The 20,904-nt window shown below is 45.4% G+C and overlaps 1 protein-coding gene across 1 annotated transcript in view; it reads right to left on the reverse strand.

Moving 5' to 3' along the window:
- Positions 1-20,904, reverse strand: part of LOC147664071 (anillin-like) — a 278,145-nt gene that overhangs the window by 81,588 nt on the left and 175,653 nt on the right. The window contains exon 11 of the mRNA XM_086950003.1: positions 7,637-7,866. Coding sequence (XP_086806129.1) covers positions 7,637-7,866 — 230 coding nt within the window. The remainder of the gene's footprint in view (positions 1-7,636; positions 7,867-20,904) is intronic.

The raw sequence follows: 20,904 nt of genomic DNA on the forward strand, positions 1-20,904 counted from the left end.
CACTGACAACATGACCGCCCTCAAACACGCGACCCGCAAGCACCACCAGCTCATCCGCACCACAGAGAAGAAGTCACTGAAGGATCGACTGGACAACAACGCCCATGACAGCAAGGAACTCTTCAGCATCGTCAAGGAGTTCTCCAACCCCAGCACCGGCAACAACGACATCACCCCTTCACAAGATCTCTGCGACTCCCTCGCCTCATTCTTCCACCGCAAGATCGCCGACATCCACAACAGCTTTGGCGCACCATCCTCACACCCAACCGTCGAACCAACGCACCCCACCGCCACCCTCCGCACCTGGACTGCAGTGACCACCGAAGACACAGCCCGCACGATGAACACCATCCACTCTGGATCGCCGACTGACCCCTGCCCCCACTACGTCTTCAACAAGGCAGACTCTACCATCGCACCCCAACTCCGAGACGTCATCAACACCTCCTTCGACACCGCCACCTTCCCGGAGAGCTGGAAGAATGCCGAGCTCAGCGCCCTACTGAAGAAACCAACAGTGGACCCCACCAACCTCAAAAACTTCCGCCCCATCTCGGTCCTCCCTTTTCCTGCCAAAGTCATCGAGAAGATCGCCAACAGACAGCTTGCCGCCTTACTCGAGACGAATGGATCCCTCGACCCCTCGCAGTCCGGTTTCAGAGCCAACCACAGCACCGAGACCGCCCTCATCGCAGCCACCGATGACATCCGAGCCCTTCTCGACAACGGGGAAACAGCAGCACTCATCCTCCTGGACCTCTCTGCCGCGTTCGACACTGTCTGCCACCGCACCCTAGTCCAACGCCTCAGCAACACCGGCATCCAAGAGAGGGCATTGAAGTGGATCACCTCGTTCCTCGCTGGAAGAACACAAAGAGTCCGCCTCCCCCCGTTTCGCTCCGAGACCACCGAAGTCATCTGCGGCGTCCCGCAAGGATCATCACTCAGCCCCACCCTCTTCAACGTCTACATGAGACCCCTCGCAACCATCGCAAGCAAACACAACCTCAACATCATCTCCTACGCAGACGACACCCAGCTGATCCTCTCCCTCACCAGAGACCCCGACACCGCCAGAACCAGCCTCCACGAAGGGATGAAAGACGTCGCTGAGTGGATGAAGAACAGCCGCCTGAAACTGAACTCAGACAAGACGGAAGTCCTCATCCTTGGACCATCACCCTCCGCCTGGAACGACTCCTGGTGGCCCTCAGCCCTGGGCACCGCCCCCAAGCCGACAGACCACGCACGTAACCTGGGCTTCATCCTGGACTCCTCCCTCTCGATGACCAGACAAGTCAACGCCGTCTCCTCCTCATGCTTCCGCATGCTCCGCAAGATCTTCCGATGGATCCAGATCGAAACCAGGAAGACAGTCACCCAGGCCCTCGTCACCAGCCGGCTGGAATACGGAAACACCCTCTACGCCGGAACCACAGCCAAACTACAGAAAAGACTACAACGCATCTATAACGCCGCCGCCCGACTCATCTTGGACATCCCTCGACGCAGCCACATCTCCGGCCACCTGAGGAACCTACACTGGCTCCCCGTCAACAAGAGGATCACGTTCAGGCTACTCACCCACGCACACAAGTCTCTCCACAACCTGGGCCCCAAGTACCTCAACGACCGCCTGACCTTCCAAACATCCACCCGCCAGCTACGGTCCGCTAGCCTCACCCTCGCCGCCGTACCACGCATCCGAAGAGCCACCGCCGGAGGCAGATCCTTCTCCTACCTGGCGGCCAAGACATGGAACTCCCTCCCCATCCATCTTCAGCTGACCCAGGACCACCTCGCCTTCAGGAGATAGCTCAAGACCTGGCTGTTTGAGCAGTAGCGGCCCCCTTCCCCTAAGCGCCTTGAGACCCTTCCGGGTGAGTAGAGCGCTATACAAGTGTTATGATTGATTGATTGATTGATTGTTGGGGGGCAGGATACAGGCAGGGGAAAACGCAAGAAAAGAAAAAAAACATGGTGTGCTGAAAGAAAAATATAAAGTAGTTCCCTGTATGCAGGGAGTGCAAATTCAAAAGGATGGTAAAGAGGCTATACTCAATGGGAGGGATAATATCTTGAGGAAGAAAAGCCACTGGACAACATCTAAGCAAAAGAGAACCAAGCAACCATGAACAATGGGCGGACCCCAAAGCCCAGTCCACACATTGGTATTGTACACAACAGCTCGTTCAATAACGAACAGCTAAAAGCAGCCTGTAGAGGAGACCTAAAAAAAATAAATTAATTAATGGGAGGGGGAGAGCACCAACACCTGGTTAATATCAAAACAGCGATGGCCTGAATAGGGCAGAAAGTGTTTTCTTTTAGTGTAATAAAAGCCGATTCAGAACTTCCCCAAGTTTGGTTACTAATATTTAAGAGCCCAATGGTGTCCAGACATTTTGATTTATCAAGACAGCTTTTTTGAAGGCAGGTGTATAGGCTAATATGTTGTACAGTTTAAGAACGAGAATCAAGTTTCCCAATGTGGGATCTTAAGAAACTGGTGTCAAAGCTTTAGGCCCTACACCTGGAATAATGGTCCACTCTTGACAATTTTAGTAAACAGGTGTTTGAGAGTTTTACCAGTCAAATGGGAAGTGGAGCTTTACTCATTCTCTCTGCCAAAAAATGTTTGTACTTAGAATAGTGAGCCTAGTTATCCAAGAGTTTGAACATCTGGCGCAAGTAGATCATCCTTGTGACAAGCATAGCTGTGTTTCTGAACAGCGTGTTACTAGTGCAAGCTCAATGAACATCCAAATAGCTCATTTTTACTCATGAACTTTTAGAGGTTAGCAAGGTTGAACAGTCAAAGACTTCTCTTGGCGGGTTATTTGGGGTAGAAGGTTTACATTCAGTAAGCAAAGTGTACCACATATAATAAATTGAATGTCTAGGCAGACTGTCCTACTAAAGAGATACTAAACATTTACTTATCAAAAAGGTGTACCTTATGGAAGTTCAATGCATTGCTAACTGCCCTGAAAAAGGTTCTGTGATTATCTTTATTGAGACTTCTGCTCAGAATGTTCAAGGCTTGCAGCTCAATCATTCCTTCTCATGGACAGACAGTTTAAAGCAAAATCTCCTGGTTGCAGAGGGGACTTGAGCTACTGTGCCATGCCGCACTCACTCTTCTCACAACAGGCAAAGAAGGGGGCTTTAGTTACACCGCCTGGCTTTCAAAAGGTCAGAAGATGCACTGGAGGTACTAGGCACAGTCTCTGGTCAATGGACTTGAACATCTCGGACAACCTAGTTCAGGTGCAGGCAGGGTGTGAAGCCATAAGAGTAGAAAGGCTCATAGGGCTCCTTGCACAGGGTCAACACCACCCCTTTTGCAATTCACAATTGTATTAAAAGCCATCTGAAACCCTGTTGGGGATTAGGATAGTCCTAACTAAAAGACACTAGCAAATTCTGGAAAGCGGCCTCCACTCCACAACTAACTGCTTGAAAGAAGGCGTTGGACTGGTGCGCTAGGCAGGAAAAAGCGGTCTACATGTCCAGGGGCTGCCCCAAGAAACCTGAAAAGAAATTGGGTTAGTGGATCACTTATTGTGGTTTGTCAAACTGTAGTCAGCAAACTCCAGAATCAAAACTGCATCGATCTCAGTGGTTATATAATATCGTGCTCAACTGCGCATAAATACACACACATACATATACACACATATATATATATATATATATATATATATATATATATATATATATATATATATATATATATACACACACACACACACACACACACACACACATATATACATATACATATATTTCAAACACACAGCATGTTGCAGTTGTACAGCCAATCATGAGCGCACTCCAGGGTTTTCGATCAAGCAAAAATCTATTAACAAGTAGCCAGCACTGAGACTCGTTATGGCATGTCGCCTTCCTCAATGTCAGTGTAAGTCACAAACTTAAATCATTGGTTACAGTGTGAACGTGAGGTACATATGAAAAAAGGTTCCAAAAAGATGGTGGCCATCTTTGAATGGAAGCGTTACACATTCATGTATACCCTTCCACATTTATATGCAATTGTACCATCTGTCAATTCATATAGGCATTAAAGATTATCACTGTTATGATTTTGTATGCATCGGCGAAGGGTAAAAGTTGCAATGAAATGAAAAAAAGTATATGAGCTAGATTAGAAAATGGTGGGAGGCAACCTCACTCCAGAATTACCTGGAGGTCGAAAATACCGAGAGGCTTGCAAATTTATACCATTCCTTCTTATGAGATTCCGGAACCTGAATTACTAAAAAAATGGGCGGAAGACACAACAAATTCAGCCAAAGGGATGGTCACAATTCTAGTTAAGTATGCCTGGAGTGATAGAGCAAAACTACAGGAAGAAATTAAGAGACTCGCGGAAATGATATCTAAAGACAAAGATACAAAGCAAAGTGAGGAGTTGAAAATAGTAATGAAGAAATGACTTGGAGACTATGAAAACGTCAAACGTCGTAAGCAAACAAAATTTGCTAGAGACAAAAAGATCACGACCCAGGAAATATCTTGACGTTTACAAAGAGATTTGATGCACCACGGAGACAAGTAATTCAGCAAAAATTTAGAATTGGCACAACAACAAGAGACACTTCTGAATCCGCAATTGAAACTGCTAAAGGAGAAAAACCACCAACAGGAGAAGGCCAAGAAAATGTGAAGGAGTCTACTTATTTTCAGGAGTACCAATTGATAAGAGAAAGCAGACGACCCCCTCCATAGACAATTCCCCCAGATTGAAACTACAAAACAGGGCGGGCGGGGGGTTCTGACAGGGCGAATTGATTACTTCTCGGGCAAGGGGAGAAGAGGAAAATGTTAATGGCCCCGGAAGAAAAGACCATCATCATTTTGTTTGATAGAGCAGTGAGGGATAATGATACAGGTACTACAGTTGGGATTGACATTTTGTCCTACTGCCGAATTAAACTTTACGCAGACTCTTATTAACTTGTTCATATGTGTGAGGAAATTAAAGCAATGAAAAATCCATCTGTTGCATCCAAGAAGTAATCCCTCACGTTTATTAACAGCCACAGAAGGTATGGAAATTTTAACCGGAAATGGCTTAGACGCACTGTTAACGTTTCAAGCTTTGGAAGAATCCCAAACAGCTTAAATTGGAGATAATATTACGGCCTGCCTAGTCAGAGCAGGGACTACACAACGAAGTGGGATGAGCAATCTGAAAATGAAGTCGCGATTCATGCCACAAACTCCCTATGATGCCAAAGATGTGTTCCACAAAGCCTTTATTCAAGATCTAAGGGCTCTAAACAGTTTTTTAAAAGAGCTACAATAACCCCATGAAACAGTGGAGGGCGATACAAGATCTAAAGAAGGAAGAGTCCCTTGTCATTAGACCTTCCGACAAGGGTGGTAATATAGTGCTGCTTAGGAAAAGCGGAGGCGCTTAGACAACTGGAGGACATCAACGTTTTTTTACCTATTAAGAGAACGGAGTATGGTAGATGGGTTGGTAGTTTCCATAATCTCTTGCAAACCTGGAGGAACAGTGACATGCTAGACCAGGAGGAATATTTGTTCTTGATCTGTGAATACTCTGTACTACCTACCTTCTAACATCTACCAACAGTCTACAAAGGCATGGTCAATCCCCCCTGGACGACCAATAGTGGCTAACCAAATAAGCTTATTGGAAAAATACATGTGCTTACATGGACTCCTTTTTATCAAAGACCTTAGTTTTTATGTGAAGGACACGCAGGAATTTTAGACTAATAGATGGGATACAGTGGGAGTGGAGGAGATTTTATTAATTACTCTTGACATGACAAGCCTGTATACATGTATTGATCATAAGGGTCTGAAAGCAGTGAAATGGTGCTTGGACAAAAGGCAGTTAAGATTCAGAGAGCATATCCGGATGCTTCTAGAAATCACAAAATTCTGTCTGGTTACTAGCATCTTCACCTTTGCAGGACAACTGTAGCAACAAAAACGTGGGACTACCATGGTCACATGCTTAGACCACAGATACGTGAATCTTTTCGTCGGCTGGTGGAAGAAGCACAAGGCCTGGACAGATCAACCTGAAGAATTAGTGAAGAATGTTGCACTGTGGGCCCGTTATATAGAGGAGTTATTTACCATTTGTAAAGGCACCCACGCAGCTGCTGAAGCCTAGATTAGTATTTTTAATCCAAATGATCTAAATCTAGTCTTTTCAGGCAAGAGTGAGACTAAAGTAGTCTATTTAGATTTGTAAGTGTATGTTGATGAGAACAAACACTTGACAAAATTGTACAGAAAAACTACTACGGGCAATACAATAGTACATGCAGGGAGGCAGTCTCCTCGTAGTTTGATAAAAAATATTCTCTACAGTGAACTTCGTATTAAATGGAATAGTATTACTGATAGAGTGTATAGGACAGCTAAGGAAGGTGTGCTTGAGAGTATACACAAGGTGAGGAATCTGTGGTTAGAAGTATCATTCATAAGTTGAATATTTCATCTAAATATGGATGACAATACACACATAATTGTATACACTTTGTCTTCAAGAAGCCCCGGGCCTGCATGGGGCAAACAACTGACTGTACTGCTCCTGGGAGACAATCAAAGTTAGCAAAACAGCTTATCAAGGCTGTGACTATTAATTGCCAATTTGCGGACGCTTCTATTCCATGGCATAAAGAATAAGCTTTTAGGGTTTCAGTATTCGAGTTTTCCAGACAATTCGAAATGTGGGATCAGGCCCTTCTGCACAGGTCAGAAATGCATTAGCACACCTACAGATGAATCACCTCCCATTAAATAAAGTACAATCCTTGAGCTCAGAAGCCCACAGTTCCCCAAACAAAAGTAGTATGTAATGTCATTAACGAAGACCAAAATTAATAACTATATATATATATATTTTTTTTTTTTATCTTCTGCCACAGCAGAGCAATCCAGAGGTTTAATGTCAAAAGATTGAACAAAACTTATAAGTTGTAATCAACCAAAATCATTCCCAAATCAATGTGTTGCCTAGGTAACATCACGTTTTTATTTTGGTATGCTTTGCACCCCCCCCCCCCTTAAATGTTACGGCAGAAGAAGCACACTCAAATTGTAGCAAACCTTACCACACTTCCCCTTTAACCCATGAACCTGTTGTGTAGCACTTAACAGCTGTTATAAAGGAGCACCTTCATTAAACCTAGGTCACTGGCAAGCTGTACCATTCTTTGCAAACTTCTGCTTCCTCACTGTTCAGAATCGATAACACCAGCTGTTCTAGAGAATGACTGGAAGTTACTAATTCATTGTATTGTTCTATATGTTTAGGCATTAAGCAATAAAAAAAAATACTTTACTGACATTTTTCTGCACTCCATGCATCAGTAGCTGATCCAGTCCAGTTTTTTTTATTGTGTTGGGGTACTCTTAGAGCCTTGTATTCTATTTTAAACCGAAGAGTACCAAAAAGCAAAATGAAAAAGACTGAGTGAATGATATACTGAAGCATGAAAAGAGCCTTTCCGAATCATCCTTTGACAAATGGTTGGCCGGGGTTGGATTGGGAACAGGCAAAAGGCAGTAGGTATGTTGCTTACTTTAGAGAGATTGGATGGGAAGACTGAAACTAACTTACCAATGGTGTGAGAACAGACTCTAGGTTGAGAGACTTTCCGAGTGGTGATAAGACTGAGAACTGAGGAAGACAGTCTTGCAGCTCATCCGGAGCGTTTTCTTCTGGCTCTGATTTCTCAGAATTCTCACTGTCGAGCACTCCCCTGAAGATCCGGTCTATCATGGCAGAGCTATTCAGTGCTCCATTCTGCTCCATTTCGGTGTGGTCATCTGGCTGGTCAGATTCATTTTCTGTTTTAAAAAACAAGTCAAAATACCTTTCAAGCATCTGTGCAGAATTAGAGATAAACCACCAGTGAGAACACAGAACATACTAAACATCTTTGCTTCCCGCCAAGCTACCAGGTCTTCACTTCAGTAAACCGGTCTCAGTAATGAAAACCAATCTCATCCATTGCATACAAGAAAGACCAAAAATCAGATTGCATACAATAAGATTATAGACAGACTTCTCTCCCCCCACCCCCATAAGAAAAACACTTGAAATGAGAAACAGTTACAGAGCATCACATTCACAAGGCCATTGAGTCGCCTGTGCCAAATAGGCAAATCTTCTCGTGGACTCTAAAACGCAAGCTTATAGTAACACCAGTTGCGGCTGCAATGCCCAAAGACGGACAACTGTTTCACATCCCTCCTTTGCATACCGAGAGGCATGACTAAAATGCCTTGCAATACCCTTACGCACACCAATATAGAAGGTGTTAAAGTGTCCTCTACCCTCCAATATCACAAAATCCTCCACCACATTCAAAGGAGTTTTTGCAGCAACACCACAAAGTGGTGTTATATTGAAAATTATGCCGACTTCGTACATAAAAAAAAAAAAATATATATATATATATATATATATATATATATACACACACAAAAATGTCCAATCCCTGGTACGACGGGAGTCTCAATGACGATAGACGCGCCATGCGAATGGCAGAGCGCACCTGGAGATCAGCCCCCTCCGCACTGAACCTAAAAAACCTGAAGAAAAGGAGAAACGCCTACTTCAGGAAAATAAAACGATCAAAATCAGACTTCTTCAGCCGTCAGCTTGACCAAGCCAAAAATCGTCCGAGAAAGCTGTTTGAGCTTATCCGAACACAATCCAAAGAACAACCCCAACATCTCAACACTGTTTGCGAAGCTCCCTCCTGTGAGGACTTCGCCTCCTTCTTTAACCAAAAAACTGACAACATAAAGAATGACCTCCTCATAGACGCAAGCCTCTATCCCAAACCCCACCGCATAGCACCCACGACACCAAAAAACAATGCCACCTGGTCAACCTTTCTCACCTACACGGAGGAAGAAATTGGCAAACTGCTCAGCACTCTGAAACCATCCAATCACCTCACGGACCCCCTTCCTGCCAACGCTGTCAAAGTCCTTACCCCGTCGCTCCTTCCACTCTGGACCAAAATCATTAACAGCTCCCTTCAACAAGGGATCATTCCCGACTCCCTCAAAGTTGGTCAAGTCACACCTTTGCTAAAGAAACCTACAGCTGACCCCTCTGACCTAAACAACTACCGTCCCATTACCAACATTCCGACTCTTGCCAAACTGCTGGAAAAATGCGCACAAACACAATTAACCAAACACATTACTCAGTTTGATCTCCTCAACTCTCATCAATCAGGCTTCCGAGCAAATCACAGTACTGAAACTGCTATGACTCACATAATCGACGACGCCCTCCAAATCCTAGATCATAACGATACTTGCCTCCTCATCCTCCTTGATCTCTCCTCTGCATTTGACACTGTCAAACATGAGAGCTTAATCGAACTACTAAACACGAGAATGGGCCTATCTGGAACTGTGCTCAAATGGTTCACGTCCTTTTTGCATAACAGGTCGCAGAAATTCAAGAGCAACAACTTGATGTCTGCACCAAGACCTGTATCGCTAGGCGTACCACAAGGATCCTCCCTATCCCCAACCTTGTTCAACCTAGTTATGGAACCTCTCATCACCTTGCTGCAGGAATCCAATGTACACTTCCACATGTATGCTGACGACACTCAACTCTATCTCAAATTACAATCACCCAAAGACATCACGCTCTTGAACTCAACGATCAGAAGCACCCAATCGTGGTTGGCCGCCAATCATCTGAAACTCAATGCCCTTAAAACAGAGTTCCTTCTGATCTCACCACCCGCGAAGAGCACTACCGCACAAATGTGGCTTAAAGACCTAACGGCACTCAATGTCCAACCCACCATCGTGGACTCAGCGAAATCTTTGGGCATAACACTTGACACCAATCTCAGCATGCAGGAACACATCAACAAAGCAACTAAGGGAGCGAACTACCAAATCAACACCCTTAGGAAACTTAAACCTTTCCTTCCAACCAAAGACTTCCAAACTGCGGTACAATCGCTAGTCATACCTCGAATAGAATACGGCAGTACCGCCCTCTGCGGTCTCCCCCAAGCCACCACGGCACCCATCAGAGCCTCTCTAAACGCCGCAGCGAGACTTATCACTGGATCAAAAAAACACTCACACATTTCCCCTGACTTCAAATCCCTGAATTGGCTGCCGTTTGAAGCCAGAATACACCTGAAAATCGCTTGTCTGACGCACAAAGCTGTCCACCTGAGCTCACCTACATACCTTGCTCAGAAGCGGACGATTTCAGGAGGTTCCAGAAACACTAGAGGTACAAATAATCTTTTGCTAAAGCCTAAAAGATTCCGCAAGGCAAAAACCTATAAACGCTCCTTCTCAGGAATGGCTCCCAGGATTTGGAACTCGCTCCCCCCTGAAACCAGGCTCATCACCTCTACTATACTTTTCAAGAAAGAAGTAAAAGCGATCCTCATGGCTAAATACACTTGAACCACTACTGGAGATAAACTACAAAGACTTGATACTCATCTGTACTACTTGTCGAACACTTTGTATTGTTATTTCGATTCTGAAATTACCTATTGATTGTTTTATGTTATCACCTCAATGTACCTTTAACATGACTGATGTATCTGCGTATACATGCTCCCCCCTCTGTAAAGCGCTCTGATATCTGCGAAGATCTTGTTCGCGCTATATAAAACTTTCAAAATAAATAAAAATAAATAAATATATATATATATATATATATATATATATATATATATATATATATATAATACATCAGGTCCTTCTGGTACCCCCTGCGACTGGACATTTGGGAGGATTGAGGAGACTTGTTATGCAGGAGATGCTTTTGTTCTCTTCAAAGTGACCAGCAACCCACATGGAAAACCACACAAGTGTCCAGACAGGAATAAGAAATAACACTTTGATGAAACTGAAGGGTCTTGCCAATGCTCCCAGGCAGAAAGTACCTGTCCCCCCGAATTCCTACTCCTCTTCAAATACTAATATTCCCTACGTACATTCTAATAGAGCTAAGAACAGAGGTCATTCTGTTTGGTAACCAAACCTCCCTCTGGTCCCCAACCTGGTGGACTCCGGAGTTGGGTAAACTTCCTACCCCAGTAAAGAAAGCACACAACTTGGGAGTTTTAGTTGATGATCAGCTTACTTATTGTGCTCAAGTAAATGCGGTCACATCAGCATCTTTTATTTTTTTTTTAGAATATTTTATTGGTATTTACAAGTTACAGAGTACAAAGTGACAGACAATAAATATCAAGTGTATAGGGCATTCACATGGGACATTCCGGCATACGGTAGTGGCTGTGTTTGAATCTGGTACGGATATTGGTTTTCCAGTGTAGTCGTGTCTGCCCCACCTACTAGCGCACTTATAACATTGAACATTTATGTTATTGCGGATGGTCGTGTGTTAGGTTGATACAAAGACATTACACGGAACATAAAATTTAATGTGCGGTTATTTAGTGTCAGGTCGTCGGGCCGTCTTGGAGTTGTGTTTGCCTGTTTTGGTTCAGGGTTTTTGTTCTTCATGGCTGTTTGAATGGGTTTAGGAATAAGTCTAGTTTTGACCACATTCCTCTGTTGGGGTTCTTCCATGGGGTGTGTCTGAGTGCAGTGTTGTCCGCCCCCCTGAGAAATGTCCCCCAGTTCAGCCACTCTTTGAATGTGATTTCGGAGGTATCTTTCCATTTGGCTAGGACTGTTTTGACTGCAGTCATCAGAAGGAAGTCCAGGAGGTTTCTGTCCTGTTGTGTTGCTACTTCAGATGTGATATGGGCCGTTGTAGTTGTGGCGAATGTACTGTCTAGAGTGCAGCCAACTGTTTTGTTGATGAAGTTGAACACCTTCCCACAAAGTTAGCTGACCTTACTGCAGTGATAGATGAGGTGTGCTAGGTCCCCCCTTTCTATGTTGCAGTTCCAGCATCTGTCGTTATCTCTGTCCTATCAATGCTAGACGCGCTGGTGTCCAGAATGCTTGATGTAGTAGCCAGAATTTAGTTTGAGCTAGAACCGGCTATATCATGTTTTTCAATGGGGTTGCCCAAAAGGATTGTAGCTCTCGTTCAGTGAGTTTGGTACCTAGCTGAGTTTCCCAGTAGTTGGTGTTTTTGGCGTGGAGTCTGATGGATGTAGGGCGGAGGAGTTTATATATGTGTGAGATCTGGTGGCCGGTCTGGTTTATTGTTTCCATGTAATCAAAGATTGAGGGTTTGTGCTCGGTTAGCTTTGCTTTTGTTCGGGCTGTTTTGATTGCCAGGAAATTGTATAGTTCTATGTCTGGGAGTGCGTGTTGTGTTTTCAGGTAGTAGAAGGTGTGGGGAAACGCTTCTGCTTCCAACTGTGCTGGGTAAGAGAAACCTAGTCCAGAGTGTTTCCCAATGTGAGTTTCTGATGCTGTGTTCGAGCTTCTGGTCTATTTTGAGTAGCGCCTGTCTTGTTATCTTAAAGATCGGGTTGTTCTTTTGTGCCTGCTTATTGGCGGTGAGGAGAGTTAAGGGATCAGTGTTATTTAGAATTGCTCTCTCAATAGAGAGCCATGTTGGTGTGTATGGCAAGTTAGGGAGTATTTATCAAAAAGGAGGGAGGAAAATTGATCTCTTGATAAACGGACACTGATTACCACTCAGGATGGTGGAAGGTCCAGTAACAGCATGTGTCCGTATCTAGTACAGATGACGCAATAGAGGGGTTGCTGAACTGTTCCTGTAGAGAGATAAGGGAGGTTTAGCTGGCGTGACCAAAGGTGTTTGAATGACACCCTAGGGCATCCATTATGTTGGATGTAGTTGCCTCACACACCCAGAAGGGTGTCATGCTTCATCATAGGCGTTTGCTCCTCGTCGGGGAGGCGGTGCAACCCCCGACGGGCTCACCTCAAAGAGGGGCTCTTTGGCGGAGATCTTTTTATCCAACAGCCTTATGGTGAAGTGGGGGTGTGTGGGCAGGATGGTGTGTTGCTATGGTGAGGTTATTAAAATGTAGCAAGGGGTACCGGAATTCACTTTATTCTGGGGGTCCCCTGGCTGCAATTAAAACGTGGGACTAGCTCGCTAGGTATCAACAGGTTAGGTCGAGTGACCCTAGAGAAGGCTAGAAGTGCGAATGGTCGACATGTTTCTCGCTCAGGGTAAAGTCACCCGCGATTCATCAGGACCTTATAAAAGTGAAGATAAGAAGAACAACATGCTTGTGTCATGTGTGTGGTGTAAGTTACCTCTGTGGATACTCCTATGCCTACACATAGAGAGAAGAAAAAGAAACAAGCAATGGTTAAAACGTTTTTCAGTAAACCAAAACAAGTCAAGTCATCGCCAGGACATGAAAATGATGTGGCATGCTGGTGGTACTGTGAACTATTGAGCACAACCAGTGCATGCCTGAGTGTGTTGAGCGTGCAGCGTGCATTGTGGGGAGCACACACAACCACTATGTACGTGAGGGAAATAGTGATGAGAAAGAAGGGTGCTTAAAAACAAGGGTTTAAAATGCAGCAGTCTAAGAGAGATGTACTACCCATTCAGTGTCATTTAATGAGCAGTGCTGGTGGTTAAGGCACCGGCTATATCATACTGTGGCTTGACAACAACAAACTCACACTGTGGCCTGACAAGTGGTGTTATGAAAAAGGGCACGCTCCCTACTCACCTACAGGTCAGGGACTACTTGCCACATGAGGGGTCGGCGGGTCAGAACATCGGGGGTGAGCCTAATAGATGTAGCTAGAAGGGAGCACATAAGTAGTGCCTCTGGGTTACAAACACAAGCAAGGTAATGCTCTACGAGAAAGGCTCTGACCTCCCTTCTCCTGCTCAGAACGGTATCACTCACCTCAATCTGCCCGTGTCCGCGTGGGAAGACCTACCCATCTCCGCCGAGCTCGAGTAGATAAGTGAGCTCGGCGGTCGGTGTTATTTAAACAAACAAACCGGCGTTCACAAACGCGTCGCCGCCTACTGTTTAATGTCACGTGATAGACGCAGGTACTATGGCGGCCATATTGTGATGGTGAAAGATTGATGTATCACCGGTCACTCAGATTAGTAATGGCCGGCAATTTGCGTTGAGGGGCCTTATTTTGTGAAACCTTAGGGGGAACGGAGGGAAGGACCCCGTATGCGCCAAATTATGCCCACAGAATTCCGGCGTGTATATCGGAATTACCGCTCGGCATGAAAGGTCATGTGATGTCGGCACTCACTATGGCGGCCATGATGTAATGGGCAGATAGAAAGTGGCCAGGAGAAAACCTGCTGTGAACGGACAGTAGCGATCCCTTGGATGGGGTGTGTAAGTGCATCGGCCGTATATTGGTCTTACAGTCATGCGGACCCTGGTGTGTTTGTGGCAGGGGAAAGATGTCAGCGTGTGGTTCGAGGCCAACGGGGGGTGTGTGTTAAAGGCAAAGGAGAAGTTGATTGAGTATTATGTTAACACTAGATGCTTCACCTTCGCCGAAGATGGAAGCAAGGGGATAAGGATGATCTCGGTACAATATATGAGATGGATGATTTAAAGTGAGTGCCAGGGGATGTCTTCATTAAGGCCCCGTTTATCGGAAGACAGTCGGTGTACCCATCTCTGTTCCTTCCGGAAGAGGGCATTTTTGGGGCAGTTCGGGCTGGATTCTAAAACTACCCACTTCAAAGAGTCTTCATTGTGGTTGGAGTCTACATAGTGTTTGCACATTTTTGTATGGGTCTTTTTGCAGCGGAAATTGCTGCGATGTTCGATGATGCGGGTTTTGATGGGGCGGGTTGTCATCCCGATGTACTGTTAGCCACACGGGCAAATTAGCATGTATATACAATGTGTTGTGTTACAATTGGTGTGATGTCTGAGCTCCCATTTGAAAGTCTCAGAAAGCTGTATGGTCTTCAGAGTCATGGTGTATCTGCATACCCCACACATGCCGCACGGGTAATGGCCCGTCACGGGGGGCAAGTGCCACAAGGTTTGTTGAGTTTCTTTCCTGACACTCTTTGGCCTGGTGCTGATTAGGATATCCTTCAGGTTTTGTGATCTCCTGAAGGCAAACCTCGGTTCTTCCAGAACCATGTCCCCTGTGTTGAGAATACCCCAGTGGTGTTTGATCGTATTCCTGATTTTATTGGATAGCGGGGTGAAGGTGGTCACACAGGTGATCGGTTGATTCTCAACCGGGGCTCTTTCCTGTCGTTCAAGGAGGGCTTCTCGGTTATTATTCCTGGCCCGTTTTCTGGCTTTTAGGACATCGCTTTTAGGGTAGCCTCTGTCGAGTAGGTTCCTAGAGAGGATTGCGGACTCCTTCTTGTAGTCGGACACATCACTACAATTGCGTCTTATCCGCAGGAATTGGCCAAAAGGCAGGTTAGTGCGTAAGGCCCTTGGATGATGGCTCTTGTAGTGGAGTAGGCTGTTGGTCTGTGGGTTTTCTGTACAGGGTAGTGCTTATGGACCCTTCTTCCAGTTTTATTGTTAGGTCAAGGAAGGAGATCTCATTTGGCGAAGAGGCCATGGTGAAATGTAGGTAAGGGTTCAATGTGTTAACCCATTCAAGGAAAGCTTCGTGGGAGGTTGGGGGGCCTCTCCACAGGATCAGGATGTCATCAATGAAGCGTCTCCACATTTTAATGTTGTCCCGAAAAGGATTCGACTCATGGTGTATATGTATTCCTTCAAATTCCGCCATGTACAAACAGGCCACCGAAGGGGCAAAAGTACTGCCCATAGATGTGCCTTGGGTCTGGTGATAGTACTTTCCTCTGTACTCGAAATAGTTTTCGGTGAGGGCTAGGGTGGCGCATTCCATAATAAAGGTCTGCGGAGTGTTAGAGTTCCAAGTTCCTAAGCCCAGTCTTTCCTCTATTACCTCTAGAGTGGCCCTCTGAGGAATATTCGTGTAGAGGGCTTCAACGTCTAGGGTAATCAAGAGATCAATCTCTCCTATGTCCTGGATGGTATCCAAAATCCGTAGTACATCCGTGGTGTCTTGGATGTATGAGGGAATGCATTTCACAAGTGGTTGTAAGAAATGGTCACAGAATTGTGGGAGTGGCTCCAATACGGAGTCTATCCCTGAGACAATCGGTCTCCCTGGTACTGGCCTGGTTGCTTTATGGATCTTGGGCAATATATAAAAATATGGTACCCTTGGGTCCTTTTTTATAAGAAAATCTGCCTCCTTTTTGGTGATCCATTGTTCACATTCCGCGCTTGTAACCAAGCTTGTGATCGTGGTCTGTAGGCGCATGGTTGGATCACTTGGGATGGGTGTATAGTATCTTTGATCATTGAGTTGTCGGGTGCATTCCAACTCATAATCCACAGTATTCATTAAAACTGTGGCTCCCCCTTTGTCCGCCTGTTTAATAGTAATCAAGGGGTCTTCCGCCAGTGATTTCAATACAATCATCTCATTCTTAGAGATGTTAGAGTGTGGTGTCTGTCGATCTAGTTTATTGATGTCTTTAAGTACAGCTTGTTCAAAAGAAGACTTCATTTGGGACCATCCCGTTATGGGGTGTGAAGGTTGAAGGATTGTGTAACCCTGAGTCTTCAGTTGGTTCGCAGGGCTTACCTTCAAAGAAGGTTTTCAATCTTATTTTCCTGAAAAATGATTGGATTTCTCTAGTTTGTTGGAATAAATCGATCCTGGGAGTGGGAACAAAGCCCAAACCTTTCTGAAGGACTTCTTCCTCTCTCTCTGTGAGGAGACGGTCAGATAGATTAACCACCAGGCTCATTTTGGTCCTGATCGGTTCGTGCTCCTCGTGTCCATCCCTTGGGGGCGTGCATCCTCCCATTGAACTCTCTTTTCTGGTACGTTCCCTCTTTTTCGCCCTCGCCCTCTGCCCCAGCCTCTGCCTAAAAAAGGATGGTGTGTAGGGTTTTGGGGGGGATAGAATGGAGGATATTGTGGGGCAAAAGGTGGCCGCTAGTTGTCCCTGGTTAGGGTAATTGGGAAAGTTATGTTGTCCACGTCCCCTTCCTCTTTTTGCCCTAGGAGGCATCTGTGCAGGATCATTTTCCCCGCTACTGTCAGAGCCACTATTGGAACCCCTTCTTGATGAGGTCGTGCTAGAGTCTGAATTGTAGCTAGTACCTGGGGGGACATAGTCATCCCTTAGATACGGATAGACTTTCTCCTTTCAAAACTTTATGTCTTTGTGTAGTTTTGCTACCTTCTGGTTCATGAGGTACTCTTTATGCTCCGCCATTTCTTTATTTAACTCAATTTCGTTTTGAAGCCCGGGTTCTGTACCGCAGTCTTCAAGGCAGCCTCGGCTGCTTGGATCTTGACTGGAAGCGCATCTGCTAATCGTTTAGCTGTATTCACGATGAGAATGAGGAGGTCGTGGGTGCACTTCCATGAAACCTGTGAGCATTCAACTTTAAATTGTCCGTCCTCCCAGAAAATCCTGAGGAAGTTCTTGACAATCAAGCCATTAGGTGCAATTTTGGCTTTAAAATACTCAGCCATCATAGTCCCGTGTATGGTTGTCCTTATCCATTCTCGTTTGAGGTCGGACAGGGATTGCCACTCAGTTGTATTACTCCCCGTGGCCGGTTCTATGTCAATGCCAAAAAGAGAGGGTGTCCTCATAATTGCTGCTGCATCCTCCTCACCAAAACTCAGTCCCTGACCCTCCATAGTGGTAAGGTCAAGGGGAACTGGTCCCGGTGGGGTCCTTCACAGAAGGTAGGGAAGAAAGAGGAGACTAAGAAGAGAAAAGGTTCCAAACCCAATGTGGGGTATGGACCGTATATGACCCGCCGACCCCTCATGTGGCAAGTAGTCCCTGACCAGTAGGTGAGTAGGGAGCGTGCCCTTTTTCATAACACCACTTGCCAGGCCACAGTGTGAGTTTGTTGTTGTCAAGCCACAGTATGATATAGCCGGTGCCTTAACCACCAGCACTGCTCATTAAATGACACTGAATGGGTAGTACATCTCTTAGACTGCTGCATTTTAAACCCTTGTTTTTAAGCACCCTTCTTACTCATCACTATTTCCCTCACGTACATAGTGGTTGTGTGTGCTCCCCACAATGCACGCTGCACGCTCAACACACTCAGGCATGCACTGGTTGTGCTCAATACTTCACAGTACTGCCAGCATGCCACATCATTTTCATGTCCTGGCGATGACTTGACTTGTTTTGGTTTACTGAAAAACGTTTTAACCATTGCTTGTTTCTTTTTCTTCTCTCTATGTGTAGGCATAGGAGTATCCACAGAGGTAACTTACACCACACACATGACACAAGCATGTTGTTCTTCTTATCTTCACTTTTATAAGGTCCTGATGAATCGCGGGTGACTTTACCCTGAGCGAGAAACAGGTCGATCATTCGCACTTCTAGCCTTCTCTAGGGTCACTCGACCTAACCTGTTGATACCTAGCGAGCTAGTCCCACGTTTTAATTGCAGCCAGGGGACCCCCAGAATAAAGTGAATTCCGGTACCCCTTGCTACATTTTAATAACCTCACCATAGCAACACACCATCCTGCCCACACACCCCCACTTCACCATAAGGCTGTTGGATAAAAAGATCTCCGCCAAAGAGCCCCTCTTTGAGGTGAGCCCGTCGGGGGTTGCACCGCCTCCCCGACGAGGAGCAAACGCCTATGATGAAGCATGACACCCTTCTGGGTGTGTGAGGCAACTACATCCAACATAATGGATGCCCTAGGGTGTCATTCAAACACCTTTGGTCACGCCAGCTAAACCTCCCTTATCTCTCTACAAGTTAGGGAGTACCCAGTGCATTCCTTGTCTGGCTATAGAGGCTGTCTGGAAGGTTCTCAGGTCAGCCACGTTGAGCCCCCCTAGCTATTTGTCTAGTCTTAGTTTTTGTAGGCCTATTCTCGGTTTCTTATCTCTCCATATAAATTTGTTTAACATTTGGTCTATCTTCCTGTGAATTCATCCATGAAAGCCATAGGGAGCATTCTTGCTAGATAGTTTAAAATGGGCGTGATCATCTTCACTGTGTCTATACTGCCCCACCAAGTGATGAACTTGGGTGACCAGGATTCTAGTAGCCCTTTGATCTTGTCCAGTGTTGCTTTCTCATTCTGTTCCAGGGTGATTCTCAGGCTTTTCCCGAATTGGATGCCTAGGTATTTGACAAATCCGGGTTGCCAGGCCAGCCCGAGGTACCTATTGTCTCTTTGGTTGTGTGTATGTTGAGGGGCATGCATTCCGACTTATCCATATTTAGCTTGTAGCCTGAGTGTTCAGCGTACGATTCGATGATGTGCATGAGTTCTGGTATGGATTGAGTGGGGTTTTCTGTTACTATGAGTAGGTCGTCCGCGTAGGCTGCAAGTTTGGCTGTAGTATTGTTAATGGTTACGCCCGCTATAATTCTGTTAGCTAGAATGTCTCTAATCAGGGGTTCGAGTGCTAGTAGGAAGAGCAGCGGGGATATCGGACAACCTGGTCTTGTTCCTCTTTAGAGCTTAAACTGGGTAGATGTTATTCCATTTATAGTTATCTGTGCTTTGGGGCTTGACTTTCCTTGTGAAGCCATCTCCTAGGTTGTATGCTTGCATGCTCTTCTCTAGAAACTGCCAGGAAACTCTGTCAAATGCCTTTTCTGCGTCTAGCGTGATTGCTAACGTCAGGTTATATGATTTGGAAGAGTGCTCTATTATCTGGCAGAGGAGTCTCGTGTTATCGTTAGACATGCGTGTTTTCATGTAGCCTACCTGAGTGCTGCCTATCAACTGAGGGAGTACTTTGTTTAGTCTTGTGGCTAGGATTTTGGCGTATAACTTGCAGTCTAAGTTTTAGTGATGTGGGTCGGTAGTTTTTGGGCCATTGAGAGTCTTTGCCTTCTTTGGGTATTACTATTCTGTTGGCTTGTGACATAGATTTGGTCACTACCCCTTCTCTGCCGCAGTGATTGCAAACTTTCGTCAAGACCGGCAGTAGCTGGTCTTGGAACGTCTTGTAGAAGGGCGCAGTGTATCCATCTGGTCTTGGGGGATTTGTCGTCTTTTAGTGCTTAATGGCGATCTCGTTCATTTTATGTCTTGACCTAGTGTCTTAGCTTCCTCTATCGTTATCTTGGGTAGGTCTGAGCTATCTAGGTAGGCTGAGCAGCCCTCTTGGTCAAGGTGGTCATCTCTTTTGTATAACTCTTTATAGAATTCCATGAACGTGTGTAGGATATCTTTGTGTCGGGTGTGTGTCTTGTTGTGTGCGTCTGATTGTGGAGATACAGTGTTGCCTTTGTTTGTGTTTGAGATAGGACGCTAGGATTTTCCCCGCCTTGTTTGCTTCACAGAGGTTGATTTGTTTGTATTTTCTTATCCATAGACAGGCTCGTTCGCTAAGAATTCTGTTGAATTTGTACTTTTTCCAGGCGAGTTCTGCAACTGCGGCTATGTCCGAGGTGTCTCTAATGTGTTTAGTTTCTAGTGGCTTGATATCGCTTTCTAGTTGGTCTAACTGTGCTTTTGCTTCTCGGTCCCTTCTGGCCTTGATTTCTATTAGCGTGCCCATGATGGTCACCTTAAGGGCATCCCACAGACTTTATGGGTCTATGGCTGGTGTGTCATTTTCATTGATGTAGTCTTTAATGGCTTTTTCAATTCCGTTTGTCTTCCTGTTTTGCCATGGTAATGTTGTTGATGAAGAGCTTCATGAGCTCGAAATACATTGGGCACAGAGAAGAGCTAGCCGTAAAGTGTCGAAAAAATGCAGAACCGCACAGACACTTAAGAGAGAATTTAAAGACATATAATGCAGCCTATAAACCGGCTACACTGTCCAGTACTTCGACTAGAAATTCCACCAAAAATCCACAAACAGCAAAGCCTGTCCAAATTTCCCTTGCCTTCAGCAAAAACCCCTCTGGAATGATAGAGAGGAAGACATGGACAGAC

The sequence above is a fragment of the Lissotriton vulgaris genome, unplaced genomic scaffold (assembly GCF_964263255.1).
Source record: "Lissotriton vulgaris unplaced genomic scaffold, aLisVul1.2 SCAFFOLD_2308, whole genome shotgun sequence".
In the NCBI taxonomy this organism is placed as follows: Eukaryota; Metazoa; Chordata; class Amphibia; order Caudata; family Salamandridae; genus Lissotriton; species Lissotriton vulgaris.